This window comes from Equus przewalskii, chromosome 12, assembly GCF_037783145.1.
Source record: "Equus przewalskii isolate Varuska chromosome 12, EquPr2, whole genome shotgun sequence".
Taxonomy (NCBI): domain Eukaryota; kingdom Metazoa; phylum Chordata; class Mammalia; order Perissodactyla; family Equidae; genus Equus; species Equus przewalskii.
The window spans coordinates 24,113,053-24,136,730 of record NC_091842.1 but is presented as its reverse complement, the minus strand read 5'-3'; the positions used below and the strand labels follow the sequence as shown (position 1 = coordinate 24,136,730).

Below are 23,678 nucleotides of genomic sequence, written 5' to 3'. Positions count from 1 at the left end.
TTAAAGCAAATTGCAAGCATCGTATTATTTCACTCATAAGTACTTCAGTTGTATCACTAATATTTAAAGACTTTAAAAAAATGAGTAGAGTACCCCTATTGTAATGTATATTTTTTAAAAAACAGTAATTCCCTACTATCATGTAATCCTCAGTCCATATTCAGTCTTTCCAGTATCTCAAGATGTCTTTTTGCAGTTGGTTTATTCAAATCAGGATCCAAACAAGGTCAAGGACGTATTTTGTGCATTTGGTTCATATGTCTCTTAAGCCTCTTTTAATCTATAACAGTTCTCTTTCCCTACTCCGTTTTTCTCCCCATGCCATTTATATGTTGGGGAAACAGGCTCACTGACTTCTAGAATTTTCATATTTCTGAATTGGCTGATTCTGTTTACGTGGGGTTGTTTACTGTGGTCCCTATTCCCCGCTCTTCCCTCTAAACTGGTAGTTAGATCTAGAGGTTTGATAGCTTTCCTCTCCTCCTATTTATTTCTCCTTTCCTCATGCACAGCCATTGCTTTAGGTAAGATCCATTATCTCTTTTTACCTTGATCCACTATAGTCATCTGAAGGGTCGCTTTCCCTCTAGTCTTATCTGCCTCCTCCATTCAGACTCCAGACAGCTTCCAGAGTGCTCTTTCTTTCTTTCTTTTTTTTTTTTTTGAGGAAGATTAGCCCTGAGCTAACTACTGCCAATCCTCCTCTTTTTTGCTGAGGAAACCTGGCCCTGAGCTAACATCCGTGCCCATCTTCCTCTACTTTATATGTGGGACGCCTACCACAGCATGGCTTGCCAAGCAGTGCCATGTCCACACCTGGGATCCGAACCGGCGAACCCTGGGCCACTGAGAATCGGAATGTGTGAACTTAACCACTGCACCACCGGGCTGGCCCCCAGAGTGCTCTTTCTAAAAGGAAGATTCAATTGTGTTAATTCTCTGCTTAAAATCTTTCATTGATTCCTATACCCTCTAAGGAAAGGAGTCTAAGTTTCCATGCTCATCATACGTAATTCCTCATCATCTGTCCCTTGCTTCCTTTTCCAGCTGCAACCCCAGCCATATGCATTTTTTTTTACCCCATTTATTCAAGAGACATTTAAAGAATGCCCACTCTTTACCAAGTAGGGGGCATTGATTCCCTCTAACTTCTGAGCTGTGTTATTCGCCCCCTCCAGGCAATCTCTGGGGAAGCCAGATGTCACCCCCTGCAGTGAAGTACTTAATCTGAGTCCAGAAATTGGGGGAGGAACCAGAACCTCAGTGGGTCCACCTCTGGGATAATGAAGTTGGAGACAGTAGTATTAGGAGATGAGACAAAAGTAGGAGCAGCTGGGATTCCTTGAGCAAACAGCCAAGGCTTGGGGGCAGGTGGAACTGAGTGAATCCGAGGACGTGCATAAACTGGGTCTACTACAGGTGTTCTCAATAAATGTTTGTTCATTCAATGAGTCCTATTCATGGAATATTAGGGACAAAGTTTTCGATGTACTGGGAACATCTTCAACTGCAGTCGATGTTATGAGGGCAGTTGTCTTCTCCTTACAAGTTCCCCCTTTGGACAGAACAGATGACTCAGCAGATCAGAGCGTAACTGTCAATCAGTGTCTTGTTATCCACTCTTTTTTATTGTTATGGTTTAGGTTATGTTGGTAACTTTTTAAATGTGCTTTGTTTTATAGACCATTGTGATGAATGACTGTATTATTCGAGGGGATCTGGCAAATGTAAGAGTTGGACGTCATTGTGTTGTGAAAAGTCGGAGTGTCATAAGGCCACCATTCAAGAAATTCAGCAAAGGGTATGTAATTTAATTACCTTGATTCAGTCTTGGGCAAGATGCTGCTACTGGTAGTGCTATCCATGTGTTGAGTTGTGGTGTAAGGAGCAGGTCTGTGATATTCTTGGGGACACTGAGTAAGAATTCACCATAATGAACACAACGCTGGTGGTGGTGTCTTAGTCTAGTTGGTGGTTGGGTGCCAGAAACAGAATCCATGTAAGCTGGCAAAAGCAAAGGGTGTTCTGATTAAACAGACATAGGCAGATTTAATGGAACTTAAGGGTAGCAAAAGGGGCCAGGCCTCACAAAGGATTAGAACCTGCCATTGGATAGCTAGCCAGAATCAAGATAACTGTTCTGTCTACTGCTGTGTCTCCAAGATTATCCTGTCTCTTACCTCTTCTTCTCTCTGCACTTCTGCTTCCCTCTGCTCTCTTCCAGATTGGTTGTATCTTCCCCCTTTGCTCCTGGAGCCAACCTTGCTTCCTCAGCCCCTTATTTACATTACTTCTCCATTTAGGCTTCCAGCAGATACCAACTAGAGATCTTACGTTTTATTTCCAAAATTTTGGGAGAGGGAATCTGATTGGCTCAGCTTGAATTAAGTGCCCACCACTAGTCTAAAAAGCTTTGATCCAGAGGGCAAGGTTAAGTCAGGCCCACTGATCTCTCAGTTGGAATAGGGATTGTCCAACAAAAAACATGGACAGGGCAGGTAAACTGACCACTGTGCCTGCTGTGGTGGGATTCTCTTGGCCTATCTCCCCCTCAGCTAATTTGCTCTCCTGGTTCCTACCTGTAGCACCATCTGCATTTCATCCAATGATTCCACAAGCATTTATTGAGTGTTTTCCTTAAGCTAGTCACTAGGTTATAAGTTGGACATATAAAGATGGACAAAATGGCATTCCTGCCTCAGGGTTCTCAAAACCTACTGGTAGAAACGGTTACATAAACAGATAGCTACTGAATAATGTGATAGCCACTATATAATGTGATACTCCTGTCACAGGGGTATGAACATGGTTAGGAGGGAACAGAGAAGAGAGTAAACTAACTCAGACTCTATAATACTTAGGAGTATATCATGCAGGAAGAATCCTGCATTTCCTGTAATGGTACTGGGCTCCAGGCTTTCTATTACATGCAAGAATTAGAGCAGGGAGTCATAATAAATCACTCGCATGGAAACATTCAATTATTGACTCAGAAGGCTACTGGAGGGAAACCAGAAAATCTTACGCTCTTGTGGTCTCATACAGTGACTGATACTCTGCCAGAGTTATTGACTCCACCTTCTTACCTTGATTTTTTTTTTTTTTAAAGATTGGCACCTGAGCTAACAAGTATTGCCAATCTTCTTTTTTTTTCTTTCCCTTCTGCTTCTCCCCAAAGCCCCCCAGTACATTGTTGTGTATTCTAGCTGTAGGTCCTTCTGGCTGATGCTCTGTGGGACACCACCTCAGCATGGCCTAATGAGCGGTGCCGTGTCCACACCCGGGATCCGAACCTGTGAAACCCTGGGCTGCTGAAGTAGAGTGCGCGAACTTAACCACTTGGCCATGGGGCTGGCCCCTTCACCTTCTTCTTTTTTTTTTTAATTTTTTTTTTAAGTTTATTTCATTTTATCACTTTTTTTTTTTTTTAGGAAGATTAGCCCTGAGCTAACATCTGTTCTGAGCTAACATCTGCTGCCAATCCTCTTCTTGCTGAGGAAGCCTGGCCAGCCCTGAGCTAACATCTGTGCCCATCTTCCTCCACTTTATATGTGGGATGCCCGCCACAGCATGGCTTGATAAGCAGTGCGTAGGTCTGCACCTGGGATTCAAACCCACAAACCCCAGGCTGCGTAAGTGGAAGGTGGGAACTTAACTGCTGTGCCACCAGGCTGGCGTTTCCACCGTCTGATAAAGGCATTATTGAGCTGGATATGGTCCAGGGAAGGCACGGAGAATGAACAAGAGGTTTATTGGTGAATGGAGGGATGTGTAAATAAGAACCGTCCATGTAAGGGCCTGGCCCGGTTGCATAGTGGTCAAGTTTATGTGCTCCACTTCAGTGGCCCCAGGTTTGCAGGTTCGGATCCTGGGCGCAGACCTAACACCCTTGTCAGGCCACGGTGTGGTGGCATTCCACATGAGATAGAGGAAGCTTGGCACAGATATTAGCTCAGCTCAGGGACAATCTTGCTCAAGCAGAAAGAGGAGGATTTGCAACAGATGTTAGCTCAGGGCCAATGTTCCTCACAGACACACACAAAAAGAATCGTCTGCATAAGAAATACAGAAATCTGAAGGTGTAAATAGCAACACATGAATAGAAGGTGAATGTAGATGTTTTTCCCTATGTGTCCCAATACCAGAACTAGATAATAATAGAAAGTTTGGAATTTATAATTTAAAATTAAAGAACCAGCAGTACTGCTATAGACTGTGATGAGTTCAAGGAATTCATTGCCACACAAGAGGTCCAGGCTAATACTCCAAATGGATTAAGGAAGATTTAAAAAAATTATAGGTCTGTGGAGGACAGGTAGCAGCTCTGACAAAATATTCTTGACAAAATAGAGGGGCCGGCCTGGTGGCGCAGCGGTTAAGTTCACATGTTCTGCTTCAGCAGCCTGGGGTTCACCGGTTCGGATCCCGGGTGCAGACATGGCACCGCTCAGAGGGCCATGCTGTGGCAGGCGTCCCACATATAAAGTTGAGGAAGATGGGCACGGATGTTAGCTCAGGGCCAGTCTTCCTCAGCAAAAAGAGGAGGATTGGCAGCAGATGTTAGCTCAGGGCTAATCTTCCTCAAAAAAATAGAATGCAGGAGTGGAAAGAGCTAGTGAGCATTTGGCTACTTTATATTAGGTTCAGTCCAAAATTTACATCGCAAAGTACTGAAATGACTTGTAAATGTGATCACAGAACCACTGTCAATGACATTTGAGGAATCCTGGAGAATGGGGACGATGTCAGAAGTCTGGAGAAAGCCTACTAACTCCTACTCATCCTTCAAGTCTTGGCTTAATTATCACTTTCAGTTAAGCTTTTACCAAACCTCCAGTCTGGGTAAAGTCTCCTTGTTATATACACTCTCATAATGGGGTATTTTGCCTCTATAATGCTTATCATAGTTGTAACTAATTACTTATATAGTCATTTATTGAATCTTTTGTTCTCTTGATTGTAAGCTCCTCATGGGCAGGATTGTGCCCCTTTTGCTCACCATTGTGTTCCCAATTCCTAGCATAGAGTCTGGCATATAGTAGGCACTCAGTAAAATCAGTGAGTATGTTAATTTTCAGAATGTTGGGTGCTAGAACTGATATTCCATGAACCTAACGTCTGTTCCCTGAAGCATTATAGAGCAGGTTGGTGAAAATGTGAACTGTGATCATTTTCAAAGGAAGCAGGAATGAGCAAACATTCATTCATTTTTATTTGGTGCCCAGCATTTTTAGCTTTGAAGGTCTTGCCCCTTCTGCCTTGCTGTTTCCTTGCACATTTCATTGGTATAATATTTCTGTTTTTGAGCTAGTAGTCACATTCATCTTCTTCAACATTATAGAATTTCTCTAGCCTGAGGATTCTTTCCTTGCTAGGAACAGTCTTACTAAGACAAGATGATGAAGTTGACATTACGATCTGTAGTTCTATAAACCTTGACCGAAAGTTCATCACCTTGACCTTTCCTTGTTCATCTTCTTTTCCTTCTGTAGCGTTGCATTCTTTCCTTTACATATCGGGGACCATGTCTTTATCGAGGAAGATTGTGTGGTCAACGCAGCTCAGATTGGCTCTTACGTTCACGTTGGCAAGAACTGTGTGATTGTGAGTATGGTGACTTGGCTGGCTGAGCCACCTCGCTTCCCTCCAGCTCCTGTCCCTCACATCAGTGGGCCTCTGCTACTGTGACTAAGCACGGTAGACATAGTGTCTCATCTACTGGTCTACTGAAACTGTTATTGGATTTGGAGTTTTTTTCTAGGCATTAATAATCATGATTAACCTTTATTCAGCCTCTTCCATATGATGTTAAACTCTTTTCTTTGATTATTTCATTTAATCCTCACAACCATCCAGCGGTAGTGGGTACCATTATTACCCCTATTTGCAGATGAGAAGACTAAAGACCTTAGATATTAGGGCGTTTGACAAGGCTAGTAAGTGGTAGAGCTGGGATTTGAACCCAAGCAGTATGAATAGCCATGGTGCCATATGGCCTACCTATTGCTTTACTCAAGGATCTTACAGAATAGTGGGATGAGAGGATCTGAAGGGTGAGTTGAAATTGGCTTATAGACAAGGGGAGGATGGGCATTTCGGGAAAGAGATGGGCATGTGCAAGGGTCAGAGTCACCAAAGGGCATGATGTTAGGGAAACTACAGGTAGTTCAGGATGATGGGCATGCAGGGTGCAAGCGGGCCCCTTGCTCAGCAGAACCTGTAAGACCCTGGTCTGCAGGAGCCTAGGCATCAGTTTGTTCAATCCGATCAAGGCTCTGCAGGGTTGGATTTCTTGGTATTTCATAGATGAAGAGCTTGATTTCACTTAGGATTCATGAGAACATCCTGGGTGAGAATGTTAATGATTAGAGCTGAACTGCCTAAATGTTTAGGGAGAATGTTTCCTGCATTTTAAATTTATACCTCAGACTAGATTTTAGGAAAGCCAAGACTTTTTTCATGTTTTTACATGGCTGATCCCATTAATACAGAGCCAGCTCTCTGCTCTGCATAAGACTCAGACCCTAAAGTATCAAAACCTTGCAGAAACCATGCAGTCACCTTCCAGAAGTCATGAGGGCACAGCAAGGATGGATGGTGCAATGGAGAACCACACTGCTGCAAAAAACATTCCAATCTGACTTGTTACTCAGAATTAAGGGAAGTAGTTCTTTTGCCAAATATTCTCATCCAGAGGAATTCCTTGTTATGTATTAGACAGAAAGTCTTTGGTTCAGCCTGATGTTGGAGGAAGGGAGAAGATAGTGAAATCCATCCTCTCCTCTCACTGACTGTTTGGCAAAAGCTGGCTTTGCAGTCACAGCTGTGTGGTTCTGCTATTTTCCTCAGCAAAGTGAAGACATCACCATGGTGCTTTAGCCCTGTTCTGTATCCTCCAGGCAAAATGTCTGAAGGGTTAAAATCCAAATGCTCTTCCCAATGCTTAGGGAAGTTCAGTCCTATTCTTAGGTCCTCTGCTTTTTGTACTGCTTTTCAATACATCAGTTCATTGTTCAGTATCGGCAGGACTTATTTGCTGAGCCTTACAAATTCTCAAGTAATCTCTCAGGAGAAAGATCCTTTTAGAAGTCTAGAATCTCAATGCTAGCAGGAACTCTTTTAGAGTTTAGCTGTCCCCATCAGGTCCAGATCCTTCCTATAGCAGCATCCCATGTTATAGTCTAACTTCTCTTTGGATATGTGAAGGTGTGGGTGTTGATCAGAATTGCCCGAATGCTGGCAGGAAACGCCTAACAGGCAATACTAATAGGCACTGTTATTGTCTGTGAGTTTTACATTTATTATTTCCAATCCTGACAGTGTCCCTGCAGGTTTGGTTTTACATCCTATTTCACAGATGAGGAAACCAAGGCTCAGAGATGCTAAATAACTTGCCTAAGGAGATATAGGTAGCTGTCATACTAGCAACATGTAGTTCTTGACTCCTCCTTGGGAAAGTGTTCAGGAAAGAATAAAGAATTAGTTTCAGCTTTTAACCTCCTCAGCTATTGCCAATGCATTCATGCCTGAGAAGTACCTGCATTTTTAATTTTGCTGCTATTTAATTGATTGGTTTGCCCAGAATGCTTGAAAACCCAATTAAGCATCATTTCCCTGAGTAGGCAGAATGGCCAACTAGTGGACAAAGCAGGTGAAAACAGGCTGTGTGGTGGCTAGTGGTGCACAGTGAAAAGATTCACCTCCACTCTTCTTTTCCAGGGCCTTTGTCTGTGGATCCCTGTATGTGAAGGGATCATGCCTCATGCAGCACATTCTCCTTCCTTTTACTCAGTGCCCCGTGCATAGTCTGAGTTATTAGGAGTTTAGGTGTCATAGTTCATCTTTGAGTTAATTTGGGAGTCACCAGGGAACTGGCCAGCTGCCGTATTTTTGAAATTGCCGATAGCAGATAATTGGTGGAAGACAACTTTCCAAGGAGGAATGAAGAGCTGCAGGCATAACTTGTTTCTGAGCAAAAAGTGTTGCCAAGTGTTGCCAGAGCTATTATCCACCCAGCTGGAGGAAGCTTAATAGCCGCTTAAGAAATTCAGACCTTAGAGATATAAGCTTTTTAAAAAAATTCCTTTGGCAATCTACCTGGAAATACATGTGATTTGGGTTTTGAAGAGTGAGGAAAATTTGAACACAACCAAATCAAAGTATGTTTCATAGTCTTTGGTAAAATCTGAGATCTGGATGGATTAGCATTGTCCTGGTATTTGTTAGGAGTTCCACATTCCCGGACAGGTATATTTTCTCAGATCATCTGACTGGAACACAAGTGACCTTACAGGCCCTGGTGATGTAAACACAGTCAACGAAGACCACAACTTTCATTTATTCAGCAAATAATCTGAGGCACAACGTTAAGCTTTATACAGAAGCCTCTCCTTTCCCTTAACCCATGAAACAAGTGACTCTCCCAGACCTTATTTCTTGCTCTCAAAATGCCGTGGGTGATAGCAGTGTTGAAAACTGATGGCAGTGGATAAAGTCAAGCATAAGATTCAGCCTAAACCTTCAAGGAACTACCACTCACCTGTGGGAGAAGAAATGACCCAATAACTTCATGTCCAAATGCGTTGTCAGGACTTATCCAGTTGGAGTTGACAAAGGAACAAACAAACCATAAACTCGTAGATGTAAAATGGAACGTATTGGCTGACATAAACCAAGAGGACAGAAGTACATCCTAATTTCATGCACAAATGGCTCCAGGAGTTCAAGTGATGTCATGAGAATTAGTCTCCATCCCTTTTTGTTTTCCCCTGGGAGGTTCTCAAGGCAGGTTCTTCCCTCATGGAAACAAGGTGGTTTTTCAGGCTTCTGTCTTATCTTCTAAAAACTTCATTGGAAAGAGCTTCTTTTCCAAGTAGTCCCAGCAGAAGCCCTAATGTTGAGATTCATCAGACCAGTTTGGCTCATATGCTGACTCTAAAGCACTGTGGCCAGGCTTGGAGTTTGGGGTTTGGGATGGGAGGTGAAGCACATGGACTAAGATACAGTACAGGTGGTTCCCAAGGAAAATATAGGCTCCATTTCCAGAAGAAAGGGTAATGGATGTTGGACAAGCAGAACAACAGATGTCCACAAAATTACAAAAATAAAATAAAATTAAGTAGAACTCTTGGAAGACCAAATTTCACATAGTCTGTAATGTCTAAGATAACCTGAACTGTCCCCGGCATACAAGCCCCTCCCCAAATGTGCACACGCACACATGCACATTGACATCCCTGCCTCCTGCTCCTCCTTGTCAGGTACCACCTGAAGTAGGGAATTGCAGCCACACCTCTTATCACTGTCCCTTGCTATTATATAATATCACAAATGGAGAAGATATAAAATAGCCTTCCACACAGCACACTAGACAACTTTTACTCCCATTTCCTGGTCTATTTCCTATTAACAAGATTTTCATTTCAGGGGCGTCGATGTGTGTTGAAAGACTGCTGCAAAATTCTTGACAATACGGTATTACCCCCAGAAACTGTGGTCCCACCATTCACCGTCTTCTCAGGCTGCCCAGGTAACTTTGGGTGTTGATTATTAAAACTCAAGTTTATTTTCCATCACAAAAATAACGTATGCAATTTCTGTCTCTGACAATATGTGGTTCTAGCTAACTTAAAAATTCTCCTGCTATAAAGTACCTAGAAATGCTATCTAAAATATAGCAAGTATCTTTTTAAATGCATAATTTGGTTCACAAGGAAATTATTGAGGATCAGAAGCAAAGAGGAAACTAAACCCACACTATAAGCATACTTAGGTTGATGCGTTTTCATAATAGAGTGGTTTAGGATTTGATCCTTGTGTGGCGATGAGAGGTAAAGCCTTGCCTCCACACATGGCAGAGAGAGCCTGTTGAAGGGTCATCCTTCAATAAAAAGTTGCTGTAGAACAAATCTGCCACCAGCACAGGAAAAGTACAAAGAAGCGTGTCTCTCTAGGCCTTGGCTCTGGATGGAAAAAGAAAAAGTCTCTCCAGAGAATTCTAACTATGGCCTTACCCTCACATTGGTTGGGAGTTTGAACTTGTACTTCCCACACTGTCCAGGAATGCCCAAACTGAAAAGTTAACATGAAACATGGTCTAAGACCACTGTTAGCTTTGGGACACCAGAGGGAAGCAAATACATCACCTCTTGACCTTGGCTGACGGAATGCCCACAGGTAAAGCCCCTCCTGAGCTCAGAGCTCCAAATTGTAAAACATGTGAGCCAACAGAGGAAATATGTGTTCATCTTAGGAAGCTTGGGAAATGCTGAAAAGCAGAAGGGAGATGAGAACTTCACAGTCCCCCTCACCCCAAGACAGTTTCTCTCTTCTGCGTACTGTTTTACACAGTGGAAGTCATGTAGCATCTACAGAGGCACATCACAGATTCACAGATGGAAGATGATATGAAGAGGGAGATTTGACAATAGATGATATCTACCACAGGTGGTTTAATTGTTTTTCCATTTTAAAAAAAAAGTCTCATTACTCAGATCATTGAATATGAGTTTCAAAGATGTCCAGATCATCCACTCAGATTCTTTGGGAGAAATTGGCCATTCTGCTGTTTCGTGCATCTCTGCTTTTGCCAAAGAGGAAGAAAGGACTTCCGTTTAGTTATTCTCCCCATCTTGGGTTCCCACTGTGAGAAAGTTTCATTGTTCTTAGCAAGTGCTAGAGCAGAACGGCCCCAGCAGTTGTTGTAAATGATTGTCACACAAGCATCTGGCCTGAGATGAGAAGGCTATTGCCAGGGAAGTATTTTAATCTCTTTCACCTTCTTCAAGGTCCTTAGAACCAACTAGTTATGGTTGTTGAGCACTGGTGGCAGAAGGCAGGGAAGCACTGCTTGGTATTTGAAATCCAAATAAACACTATGTTTAGAGGTTCTGATGGAGGATTCAAACTGCTGCACCTTAGAGATTGTTGTATAAATGAGGAAACTGAGGGCAAGAGAGGTGGGTTGTCCAAGGTGTCAGAGCTGGTTAGTGGGAAAGCCTTGACTAGCACTGAAGACCCCTAATTTAGAGACTAGTTCTTTTTACACTGTGGTAAGATACTTTCCATGTTTATTTTATATAGTTTCACCAACAAAGGCTAACCATCTAAATATTGCTAATGGCAATCTCCATCTTGAATAAAGAGACATGGGGTTGCAGGAAAACTGGCACATTTTTGAAGGGCTCCACTGCATGAAACTGAGTCGTGAAACAAGATGAAAGGCAAACTACTCAGAAAGGATCGGGGTCAGGAATCAAAAACTCAGGTGACTGTAGGAGCCAGGCAGATCAGTAAATGATAGCAATGATAGCCTGTCATAGCTGATAAGAATACAGGCCTAATATTATGAGATCTTCTGATGTTTCATGAGGAGCTAAAAATCTGAATTTTTATGTACTATCTCTGAATTTTTAAATGTTGGCTACTAATTTTTAAAAAGATTAAATACTGTATAGACCAAACATATGTTTGCAAATCTAACATGGGCTGCTAATTTGTAAAAGGTGCCTATGGGAATTTTGTATTTTTTTAGACCATTTTTTCTATCCTACCTGTTATTTTCTCTCTCTATATATACAAGTGCATGTGTGTTTTTGTACGTATATGAGTGTAAAGGTATGTGTGTGTATGTATGTATACACATTTGTGTATTTAATATGGATATATGAAACTGTTTATAGTATATAAACAGAATCACACTATTCTGTTTGGAAATTTGCTTTCTTAACGTATATCTTGGGCATGTTTTGTTGTCTGTATCTGGAAACTCACCTCTTTCCTTTTAATGGTTATGTGTTTTTCATTGCCTAAATGTATCATAATATAACTAATCAATCCCGTAGTATAATAGATCATTAGAAGTTGTACCTGGTTTTTCACGATTAGAAACTTTGCTGCAGTAACAGTGTATGAGAGTGCCTCTTTCCCAGAAATTCTTAAGTATGATCGCCCCATCTTTAGTCTTTCTGTAGGACATTTGGGGTCTACTGCCATCCTTGATTTGTCTGTATCTAGCATGTTTGAGCATTGGATTCAGTTTCACTGTATGAATATCAGGGAAGTTTCTCAGCTCAAGAGCACTCACTTTGCCTTGCCCAATAGGTGTCACACCAGAATCAGGATGGACAAACCTTGTTGAGAACAACCTCTTGTAGTCAGAGATGCCTGAACTCTTCAGATTATGCAATAATGTGCTAACCTCTTTCACCTGGAATATACTTCTCCATTTTGGGACCGGTATTATTTGTTTCCCTCACACACATAAATTCAAAACATCTGGAAGAGATCATCAGTAGAAATATTCTCTTAGAACCAAAGATGGAAAACCTAACATTTAGACTCTCATGACTAAAGAAAAGAGCCCTCTAGGAATTTAAACAGAAATCAGAGCTCCAGGCCTCCCCTGGCTCCTGTGGTTGACAAGGTCTTTCTTTTCCCAGGACTCTTCTCAGGGGAGCTCCCAGAATGTACCCAGGAGCTGATGATTGACGTCACTAAGAGCTACTACCAGAAGTTTTTGCCCTTGACCCAGGTCTAACGTCTCTGCCTCATGTGTTGAATTTGCTTGAGCTCAAAGATGAACTTGGGGACAAAGGGAGCCTGTCAGCATCTACAAAGAGCTCTTGTGTCTTTGATACCTTCCATCCTTCCGTTTTTGTTGTTGTTAGTTTTTTTGTTTAATTCTTTAGAATTTCTCAATCCTTCCAGGCTTGAAGCTCTTACAACTTTAATAACAGAGCATCTGGAGGAGTTGTCTCCAGATGCTGTGCTTAAACCTTATCTATTAGCAGTCACTTCATACCATTATCTGTGGAACACAGAATCATCTGTTCCCAACACTCCCACCCCTTGGTCCTGAAACAGGCCTGCAGAACAGAGCTCTCTGTCCCAGCGTGGAGGGTGTCAAGCCAGTGTGCTGCTCATGGCCATGAGCTCCCCAGTGTGAACACCACTCATACGGAGTACTCTCAGCTTTCCTGCTGCTAACGCATTTGGCCGGTTGCTCATAATCTTGGGAAAAAAGTATTCACAACCTTTCAGAGCTCAGATTCCTGTTGGCCACTAAAACTTGAAGTGAGGGGTGGTTAGTATTTTTCTTCTTCCGAAAATGACCTTAACTGTCATTTTAACCCAGGGTGACTAATAAAGGACTTTCTAGCATTCTGTTCTAGGGCCTTTGGCTTTCACTGAAAGGGGGGCCCTCAGCACCCAGATTTTATTTTGGCCAAGGCCCAGGTTTGAGTCTCCCATGTGGTAGACTAGTCTGGCAGCCACTCCTTGCCTTGGTAATTTGGGGGCAGCAGTATATGCCTTATTTCATTGAAGATGTAGGATTTATAACACTTTAGCCCACCCTTTATGTGCAGTAAACCTCACAGTTCAGACCAGAATATCTGTACTCGGGCCCAGTCATCTATCTATACGAGGGCCTCTTAAAATCCTTCTGTGGGCGCAGAGCCCCGAGGAGTGAATGAAGTTGCCAGTGCTCTTCTTACCATCTCCCTCTCGATAATAGCACAACCCTACCTGGTTCTGCCCTGCCCTCTTGGTTTAGAAGGAAGATTTAGAAGTGAAGGCCTGAGAGATTGGCCTTGTGTAATACTCTGACTCTGCTGTGAATAGGGTGGGACAATTCAGTCTTGAAGGTTGGGATCTAGCAGGAGCCGTCTTGACTTAATATCTGCTTGTGGGGTTTGCAAGACCAGCTATGTATAATTATCTCCACTAGTTCAATGTAAAACTGCTTTCTGGTTTGTCGTTTTTTTATGTTTGTACATTAAAAGATTGACACATGCAACAAGCCATTCAAGGTGATCACTCCCCACCTCGAGCGATGGCTACCTGTGTTCCTCGGGCACTTACTTCACTGTGTGCCTGCTGCCCTTCTGCGGGCTTGACATTCACCAGCCTGCTTATGGCTCACACCAGCCCTAAGGTGGATGTTATTCCCATTTTACAGATGAGAAATAAACTCAAAAATATTAGAGAACTTGGTCCACTCCATACAGTGAAGAAGTGGTTGGCCCAGGAGTCATACCCATGTCTGTCTGGCTCCACAGCCCATGCTCTCCATCTCTGCCCTGAGATGGATCACATCTGCCATGCGTCCTCTCTGATACCAGCAGTCTGTGATGGTTGCAGGGTTCGGGTTTTTTTGTCATATGCTGGCGTCTCCCCCAGCTCCCTTCCCTTCTTGTGCCACCAAAAAGGTGACTCTGGAATTGGCAAAGCTAGATGCTCTCTAGGCTAACCTCTTTCTCACTAGAGAAATCTTCTGGGGCATGTCTAACAGGTTACCATTGGCCTATGTTTGAATACTTCCAAAAGGAAGCTTGCCACTTTATGGACTAACTGTCCGGTTTTTTTTTTTTGAGGAAGATTAGCCCTGAGCTAACATCTGCTGCCAATCCTCCTCTTTTTGCTGAGGAAGACTGGCCCTGAGCTAACATCCGTGCCCATCTTCCTCTATTCTGTATGTGGGACACCTACCACAGCATGGCTTGCCAAGCGGTGCCATGTCCACACCCGGGATCCGAACCAGCAAACCCTGGGCTGCTGAAGTGGAACGTGTGAACTTAATCACTGCACCACCAGGCTGGCCCCGTCCATTTTCTTTTTTAACATATTCTTTGTGAATAAATTTGTGTAACTTATTCTTTGTGTAACTTATTCTTTATTCTAATGTGAACCTTTACTGAGATATAATTGACATATAATTTTTTTGACTATTTTGTTGGTGAACAACCAAAATTAAGAGAAAGTAGGAGTGTTTTTGAACTTCTTAAACAGTTTAAAAATCTTCTTTTTTTTAAGATGTTATTTTTCCTTTTTCTCCCAAGTCCCCCAGTACATAGTTGTGTATTTTTAGTTGTGGGTCCTTCTAGTTGTGGCATGTGGGATGCTGCTTCAGCATGGCTTGATGAGTGGTGCCATGTCCATGCCCAGGATTCGAACCGGTGAAACCCTGGGCCGCCAAAGCGGAGCATGTGAACTTAACCACTTGGCCACGGGGCCGGCCCCTAAGTTTAAAAATCTTTAATTCAAGTACATGATTCCAAAAATCTAATCCAATTAGTAAGGAAGGGACACATAATGAAATAGATCTTCCCAATCCAGCGCCCCAGTTCCATGTTCTACTTCTCAGAGGCAACTGCTCTGAACAGTTTTTGGTCTGTCCTACTGGAGATAGCCTGTGCCTGCACAAGCAGATATATATATCTATACACTGGCCTCTCGGAATTCACACAAATGCAAGCACACGCTAGATATGCTGTTCTGTACCTTGCTGCTTTTACTTACTGCATCTTAGAGATTGTTCCGTATTGGCACACACAGGTGATAAAAATAGTGGTCGCTACCATTTATAGTGTTTACCAACTACCAGGTACTCGTCTCAGTTCTTTACATTTATTGATTCCTTTAATGCTCTCAACAAGCATGAGGTAGGTACAGTTATCCTCCCCAAGGAACAGAGGTTAAGTGTGTGCCCAAAATTATACAGCTAATGTGACAGTGAATCCAGGTGTTCTGGCTCTAGAGGCCGTTCTTTTATCACGATGCAGGAACCCCCCCCATACAATACCTTTCCTTGCCCCAGCTTGTGTCATCTGGCCAGCCCTGACTGTACAGAAAGCTGAGAAAGGGGGCATTTTGCTTTTTCAGGCAGGGAAAGACAAAGGGGGTTGGGCACGAGTATTGGGCGAACCGCCCGACGGTGTCTGCCGCAGGCGGCAAGCCTAGTGTGCCTCTGAGGAGACCTTCTCTTTGCACTGTGCCATGTTGTCTGTAGCTGCAGTTGTGGTCTGACTAGATAAATGGGGTAAGTTCCTTGGGAGAATTGTCCTGCTTACAGTCACTAAATGGGGTCTTAAGATTCCGAATCACATGGTTGGCACTCTCTTCAAGAGAGATGCACAAACTAGATTAGACACAAGGCCAGTTAGAATGCTTTGTTGCAAGTGACCGAAATCCAGCTTGAACCAGTTTAAGCAAAAAAAAAAGGGGTTTTATTGGCTTACACAAGAAACCATGGAAAGAGGAGCTTGAGAGGCAGTGTAACGTGAACCTTGGGCAAGTTCCCTAATCTCCCTGTGGCCTGGTCTCCTACACTGTGCCCCATGACTAGCGCCCCCAGAACTGGTCTGCATTAACTGAGGTACTGTGTGTAAACGTTAAGGACAGCTCCTGGCACTTAGTCCTCCGTAAGTAATTTCTCATCCTTGCAGGGACAGCTATATCCAGAGAGTTAAACCCCATCAGGGTCTTTGTTTTTTACAGCTTTTTCATCTTCACATTAGTAAAAGTATAGACCGCACTGCTGGAACAAAGAGACCGCTAAAATACAGTGGCGGAAGGTTATTTCCTTACAAGATTGAAGGTTATTTCTTCTCACCTAACAGTGCAGGGGTAGACAGGTGGTCCAGGGCAGGTAGGCGGCTGGGTGCCACAATGTCATTAGGCACCCAAGTTCCTACTCTCTTGTCACATGCACACATTTAGTTACAAGGGAGGCTTTAAATTTAGTCTCTAGCTGGGCAGGCAAAACTCTAAGGAAAGAAAGAGATTCTAATAGTAAAAAGGAGAGGGAGAGAATGGGGAGACAGCAGGCAGACTCTCCCAGGCCTGTGTGTTGTCTTTCTCTTCTCCTACTGCAAGTGGGCTTTCTGCATGCATTGGGGCACATGGCAGCCAACAGCTATAGACTTATATTCTCCCAGCCTGGTGAGCCTGAAAGAAGGGTTTCTTCCCTCCAGTTCTAATTTGGAAAATCCCAGAGAAAGGTTCTGAGTGGTTTGTCATGAGTCCCATGACCTCTTGGATCAATCACTATGGCCAAGGATATGCAGTCCCCTACCTGGGTCATGACCTTTCCTCCATCCCCCATCTGGTGGAGAAATAGCAGAGGCCACTGCCAAAACAAGGTGCTGGGAAGACAAAAACAGTAGCTACTACAAACAGTAAGCAAGGTCTATAATTATGGACTGATAGTGTTTGAAAGCGTGTTGACAGTCAGGAGTGTGTGTCCTAGGAAAGGCCAGCTGGACTCTGTCTCCATGGTGGCTTTCACTCCAGGGACAATCTTTCACCAGACAGTTACTTTTATTATCCCAGAGCAGAAAGTCTCTTTGTCCTCAGAATACTCTGGAAGAGCAGGCAGACAGAGAGCCCTTGGTTGGGACTCTTTCCACTTGGCTTAGAGCAGAGGGGAGAATAATTGGTTCACGTAGCTGATGAGGCCAGGGCTACGTCTGTCTTCAGGCAGTTTTCCAGGACTCACAACAGCGTCATCAGGAACCTGTCTCTCTTCAGCTCTCGACTCTGCTTTCCTTTGAGTTCGCTTTGCTCTCAGGTTTCAGAAGTGACTCCAATTCTTGGTAGAAAGCTCTCCTTCTCTGACAAAACCCCTGGACCTGGCTCTCATTGGTCCAGACCAAGGAGGTATCTAGCCTCGAGTAATCACTGTGACCAGGAAGATGGAATACACTGATTGGCTCGGCCTGGGTCGCATGCCCACAGGGCTGAGACTTGGTGCCTGGTGGTTATAGTGAGGGTGATAGTACCAGAAGAAGGGATGAATGGGTGCTGGGCAGGATAAATCATTAGGTGTCCAGTTCAGGCCTCTTCCCTTTCTTCGGATGTCTTCACTTTCCTCTGTCTCCCTGCCCACCCTTATCCCCTCCCTGCCCAATCTCTCATTACTCTTGGTCTCGCGGGGTTTCTCCTGAGGGGTACTTGGGCCTGGATTAGGGGGCACAGAGAGGATGTTGCTTAGCCAAAGTGAAGTATTCAAAAAAGAGCCATTTGGAGGATGCTCCTCTGCCTGGAACTGCTTCCTCATGGACCCCATAGCACCTTATGGAGGGCCCTTGTCAAGGTCTAGGTGGAATTCTAATTATGTACCTGTGTTCTTATCTGAGCCCACACTAGGTGTGAGCTCCTGAGGAGGCGGGTGTGAGCCTCTGGGTACGCAGCATATACTTAATGGGGTGATTACCTGGATGTGAGCCCTCCTCCCCCTAGTCCCCACCCTACCCCAGGTAAGCCTCACGTTGCAGGATCCCCTGTGCGGGGAACAAGTTTGAATGATTAACTTGTCAGCCTCCTGTTCACTGAGTCTTTTTCGCATGGCTGCACTGGGCCCTTGTGGTTGGTTGGGATCTGTGGTGGCTTCTGAATTAGTCACTTTGCATGAACCAGTTCACTCAAAGCCTGAGTGAGACTACGGTTCCTTTCTTAGTCACTCTGACCCATCTGGGTGATGGCAGACTTGAAATGAATCAGAGAAACATTGCTTCTACTTAACATATCCTTGGAGGTTTCTCAGCTGGAAAGAAGGGATCCTGGTGGCTAGGGAGGCCTTTCTCAGTGTCTGGATCTGATCTGTGAGAGCCCACAGGGTGTCCAGAACATGGAGCCCCAGCCGTGTTCTGACTCACCCTCAGCCATTCTCCAGGACAGATTGGCATCTAACAGACCTAGATGGTTGCTATGGGCAGTCAGATCTAGCTGGCTAATCTCCTGGGGCTAGCTTCTCTGGAGCTGCAAGGACCCTGAAGTGGCATTGGCAATGTTGGGACAATGTGTCCAGAGGCCTGGTTTTTTCAAAATAGGTGTCAGCAAAATGTGCTGCCAGCTTGGACCAGTTCCTGTAAGTCCATGATCACTGAAACACTTCTAGAGCCCCCAGTGAGGGGGCTGTGCTTTTGTAGATCATGTACTTGCTGCCTTTCAGGGCTAGGAGGGCAGCCCTGACCTCATGCTACATTGCTCATTTATTCATTTAACAAATACTCACTGAGCTGCTGCTGAGTGCCAGGCACTGCCCTAGGTCCTGAAGATACAGTGGAGAATAGGATGGAGTCAGTCCCTGCCCGTGGGGATCTTACGGCTCAGTGGGACAGAAAGCCAAGGAAACAAAAGAGATTTCTCTGATGGAGGCCTGACGGGCCATTCTTGAGGATCAGCATGGTGCTGAAGAAGATGGGTGCTGGAAATGCGCAGGTCAACTCCTAGCCCTGTGCCTTTGGGCAAGTTAGCTCCCTTTGTGGGAGATTTCTCATCCATAAAATGAGGAAGAGGTGTAGGGGTTGTTAGGAGAATTTAAATGCATTCATACATGTAAAGCATGATTACTGGCTCAGGGTAAGCACTCAATAAATGGTCGTTTTAACTGCTATTCTTAGGAAGTGATACCTTAAGTGAAACCCCTTATAGTATAAGGTACAGCAGTCTTCTACTTTAAAATTTAAGACAAAATTAAGAACATCTTTCCCTTTATGATCAGTCCATCACGAAGAAGAGATGGAGGAAAGAAATCACCCTTCCTTGCTTTGCATCTATGGGGTACCAGGCACTTATTAGAAAACATTTATGGGGTCAGCCCAGGGGCATGTTAAGTTCATGTGCTCCACTTTGGTGGCCAGGGTTCATGGGTTCGGATCCTGGGCACGGACCTACACACTGCTCATCAAGCCATGCTGTGGTGGTGTCCCACATACAAAAAAAGGGAAGATGGGCACGGATGTTAGCTCAGTGACAATCTTCCTCAAGCAAAAAGAGGCAGATGGGCAACAGACGTTAGCTCAGGGCCATTCTTCCTCCCCCCCCCCCCACCAAAAGAAAACATTTAATATTCCCAATTGTCAAAAAAGTAGGGATTTTTACAATCCATTATGCAGAGGAGGAACCTGATCTTCAGAGAGGTTAAGGAAATTTCTCCAATGTCACACAGCTAATAAATGGCTGAGGTGGAATCAAAGCCAGGTCTTAGCTGGCTGCAAAGTCCATGTTTTCCATGCCTCCTCCGATATGCTGGGTCTCCAAAGCACTTGGCCCTGACGACTATACTTGCTGTCCAGTCAGTTAATCCTTTGCTTTCTGAGGTTTTCGCTGGCAGGTGGGCCCCACCTGCTTCCATTATGCACTCTGACCCGGACCCTGAGGTGAGTAGAGTTAGCACAGGACTTCCCGCTTCCCCAAGGAGAGTGAATGGCTTGCTCTGTGTCTCCAAGTCCGCTGGGCCTCAGGCAGATGGCTTGTGCATGTGAAAATCATCCAAGGAAAGAGACACAGGAATGGAGTCCACACCCTCTCTCGCTTTCAGACCTTGGGTCTGGACATTAGCCCATGGTTTTTCTCGGCCCTGCCAACTTGTCTTTTTTCAGCTGCATTCATCTCAGTCTTTGGTGTCTGCTGGGTGCTCTTTCTGATTTCTCATGGGAGCAGCAAGAGCCTGAGGAAGCAGTAGGGTCAGAGGAGAGGGGAGAACAGGAAATATGAGAGGCCCAGGAAATGAAAGGTCTGTTGGAGACGCTGAGCTCCCAGGGAATAGACACAGGTTCTTTTTATTTCAATAATAATAACAAACAACAACTGATGTGACCATGTACCTGGTACTGTTAAAGTGCTGTCCTCACGGAGTCTCTTGACATCTCCTCGAGAATCCTAGGAGATGGGCACTATAATTATCTTCATTTTATAGACGTGGACACTGAGGCACAGAGAGGCTAAGTAATTTGCCCAAGGTCCTACAGCTAGTAAGGGGAGGGGCTGGCATTTGAACCCAGGCTTCTTTAGTTAGTGAGCTTAACCAATATGTCATATTGCTTTTTGATAGGGAGGGAGGGAGGGAGTGAACGAGTGAACAAATGAGTCTGGGGTTTGGGACCTGCCTCATTCACCCAGAGGCAGTGTGCAGAGAGGCAGTGCGCAGGCAGGTGTCCTTTGGGGTCAGCAGAGTTGGGTTGGAATTCAAGTTCTGCCACCTCATGGCTACGTGACCTTGGGCCAGTAACCTAATCTACAAGCACTCATTTCCTTATCTTCAAAATGGGAATAATAATCTTTTCCCCCTCAGGCCTTGGTGAGGATTAAATGAGGGGCTCTGTTAAGCTCTTAGAGCCCCATACCTGGCACATAGAAAGTGCTCAGTAGGAGTTGACTGTTAGTATTATTATCACTGCTGCTATGCGGGGAGATTATACTAACGTGGCATAATTGCAGCTGTATAAAATTGGAGCTGCATGTTGACAAGGACTAGAAGGGACTATGAAAACAGCTGTTAAGGAATGAAAGGGAGTTAAAGAAAGTTTCTTCAATGCTTCATCATTTTTTAGTAAATGTTCCTCAGTGGAATAAATAAAACATACATGCAGTGGTGCTCAATGGCCTTTGAATGTATGAATGAAAAACATTCTAACTTGGTTTTATTGGTTGAGTCCATTGCTTAAATATCATACCATATCACAGTGGATACCCTTGGGGGGTTGCCTCTGGAAGGGAGTCAGTGCAGAAAAGAGTTAACATTGCAGGCCTGCAGTTACAACTCTGTAAATGCTGAATTTACTGCTAGGGGTTTGAATAAATTCACAATGAGAAAAAAAGGGAGATTTTTTTTTTTAAATGGCTTTGTATTTTCTGCCCGTTGTATCTGGATATACGATAAAGTTGATTTAAAATGTTATATATGCTTATAATTTTATAAATGCTAGAGGGATCACCCTAATTAAAGAAAGATGCAAAAAAATAAAATTATGAAGGTGTTGCGGGGGGAGGTGCAGCTTCCTTGCTTTTTGCCACCAGTGTGTAGGTTGGAATTTAAATTCTTTTGGTATTGGAACGAGAACCAGTCTCCATAACTGATGATTTTTGCTATGATTTGTGTCTGTTGGAGCCTCAGGAAGGAAGGAGACAACATGAACAAAGAGGCAATCTCTGGATAGAAATACACATTTAGAATTTGAAAAAGCAGTTAAATTGCTAATAAGCCCATGTTGAAATCAAATGTCTGACGCGTAGAGGCTGATGACTGTGCAGCCTGCTGTGCGTATTTTTGAGTGGATCAGTTTGGACTCTACAACTGACAAGATAAAGAGGAAGCCTTGCTGGTCACTTGATCTTGGACCTGGCTGGCTGGCACTGCCGCCTGCCTTTGCTGCTGCCGAAGAAAAGCAGCTGGCTTGTTGGGAATCCCAAATTCACTGATCCTAATGGCCTGGACCTTACTCTAAGCTGAAAAAGTGATACTGACAGCCGTGAGCTGCTTCAGCCTCAACAGGAGCTGTGCTAAACTGAAAGCAGACACAGGCTCTATGAACAGGACTCAGACCCCAGGACCACTGGAGATTTAGGACCCCTTCTGTGGAGCTCTAAATTATGGAAACATACATCCTGAATGCTGGCTGGACCAGCTGGGTCACATAGAGATGCCCACAGGAAAGGGCGTGTTCTCTGATGGGACCGTCTGAAATCAAGCCGCTGATCAACTCTTTATCTCCGATGCAGAGGTTAAATTGCATCCTAACTTGTCATCCCTGCCAGAAGCTGCAAGTTGGGGGAGGGCACATCACAGGGACTGTGACCCCTCCACCTGCTTTTGACAAATCAGACCTTCTGGACCTTCTCTGGGGGATATCTAACTGCTGTTGACTCGTGTTCAGCTTTCTGGATTCGTTGCAACTTGCCACAATGGGGTGATGGCCTGACTCTACAGCCTGACTTTTCCCCCAGGACAGACACTTACTAAGGTGAGGTAGCTTGACTATTCAAATGTAGCTGTCTTTAGAAAGGCATTTATCTTTTCTAAGCTGCTTTCTGGATGAAAAGCTAGGAGGTTATGTAAACCCATTTTGAAATGTTTGAAAATTCAGGATTTCATCCTCTAGGATCAGCTAGGGCTGCCAAACAAAATGCCACAGACTGAGCGGCTCAAACAGTAGAAATTTATTTTCTCTCAGTGCTAGAGGCCAGAAGTCCAATCAAGGTGTTGGCAGGTTTGGTTTCCCTGGGGCCTCTCTCACTGGCTTGCAGATGGTCGCCCTCTGTCTGGGTAGCCTGTGTCCTAATCTCTTCTTAGAAGGACACCAGTCATATTGGATTAGGGTCCACCCAAACAACCCCATTTTACCTTAATCACCTCTTTAAAAGCCCTATCTTCAAATGCAGTCACAGTCTGAAGTACTGGGGGGTTAGGGCTTCAACTTATGAATTTTGGGGGAACACAATTCATTTCTGCATATGTCTTTCTAGTTATGTCATATAAAAATGTTTATCTGGGGGGGCTGGCCCCGTGGCTGAGTGGTTAAGTTTGCGTGCTCCGCTGCAAGCGGCCCAGTGTTTCGTTGGTTCGAATCCTGGGCGCGGACATGGCACTGCTCATCAAACCACGCTGAGGCAGCGTCCCACATGCCACAACTAGAAGGACCCACAACGAGGAATATACAACTATGTACTGGGGGGCTTTGGGGAGAAAAAGGAAAAAATAAAATCTTAAAAAAAAAAAAATGTTTATCTGGGGCCGGCCCCGTGGCCGAGTGGTTGAGTTCGCGCGCTCCCCTTCGGCGGCCCAGGGTTTCGCTGGTTCGGATCCTGGGCGCAGACACGGCACTGCTCATCAGGCCATGCTGAGGCGGCGTGCCACATGCCACAACTAGAAGGACCCAGAACTAGAATACGCAACTATGTACCGGGGGACTTTGGGGAGAAGAAGGGAAAAAATAACCCGTTTATCTAGAGAAATGCTTTTGTGCCTCTTGCATACAACCCTTCCAGATGAAAGGCCTGGATGAGAGTAAGAGGTGATGGAAAAAACATCAAGTTAGTGTTGCTGATCCGTAGGGCACACTAATTTTGTAACAATGGAGGAAAAGTAAAAACTTGGCACCTGGGGAGCCTTGGGT

At 44.4% G+C, this 23,678-nt stretch overlaps 1 protein-coding gene across 4 annotated transcripts in view; it reads left to right on the top strand.

Moving 5' to 3' along the window:
- DCTN5 (dynactin subunit 5) overlaps window positions 1-23,678 on the top strand; it is a 37,379-nt gene that overhangs the window by 12,187 nt on the left and 1,514 nt on the right. For 3 of the 4 annotated variants that reach the window (XR_011524824.1, XR_547723.2, XM_008537780.2), the window contains exons 3-5: window positions 1,683-1,801; window positions 5,493-5,604; window positions 9,427-9,529. Coding sequence is in view for 2 of the 4 variants with exons in the window: in XM_008537780.2 (XP_008536002.1) it covers window positions 1,683-1,801; window positions 5,493-5,604; window positions 9,427-9,529 (334 nt within the window). In the remaining 2 variants the exon portion in view is untranslated. Of the gene's footprint in view, window positions 1-1,682; window positions 1,802-5,492; window positions 5,605-9,426; window positions 9,530-12,440; window positions 14,655-23,678 lie in introns of those variants that run through there. The other variant, XM_008537779.2, reaches the window with a different exon arrangement.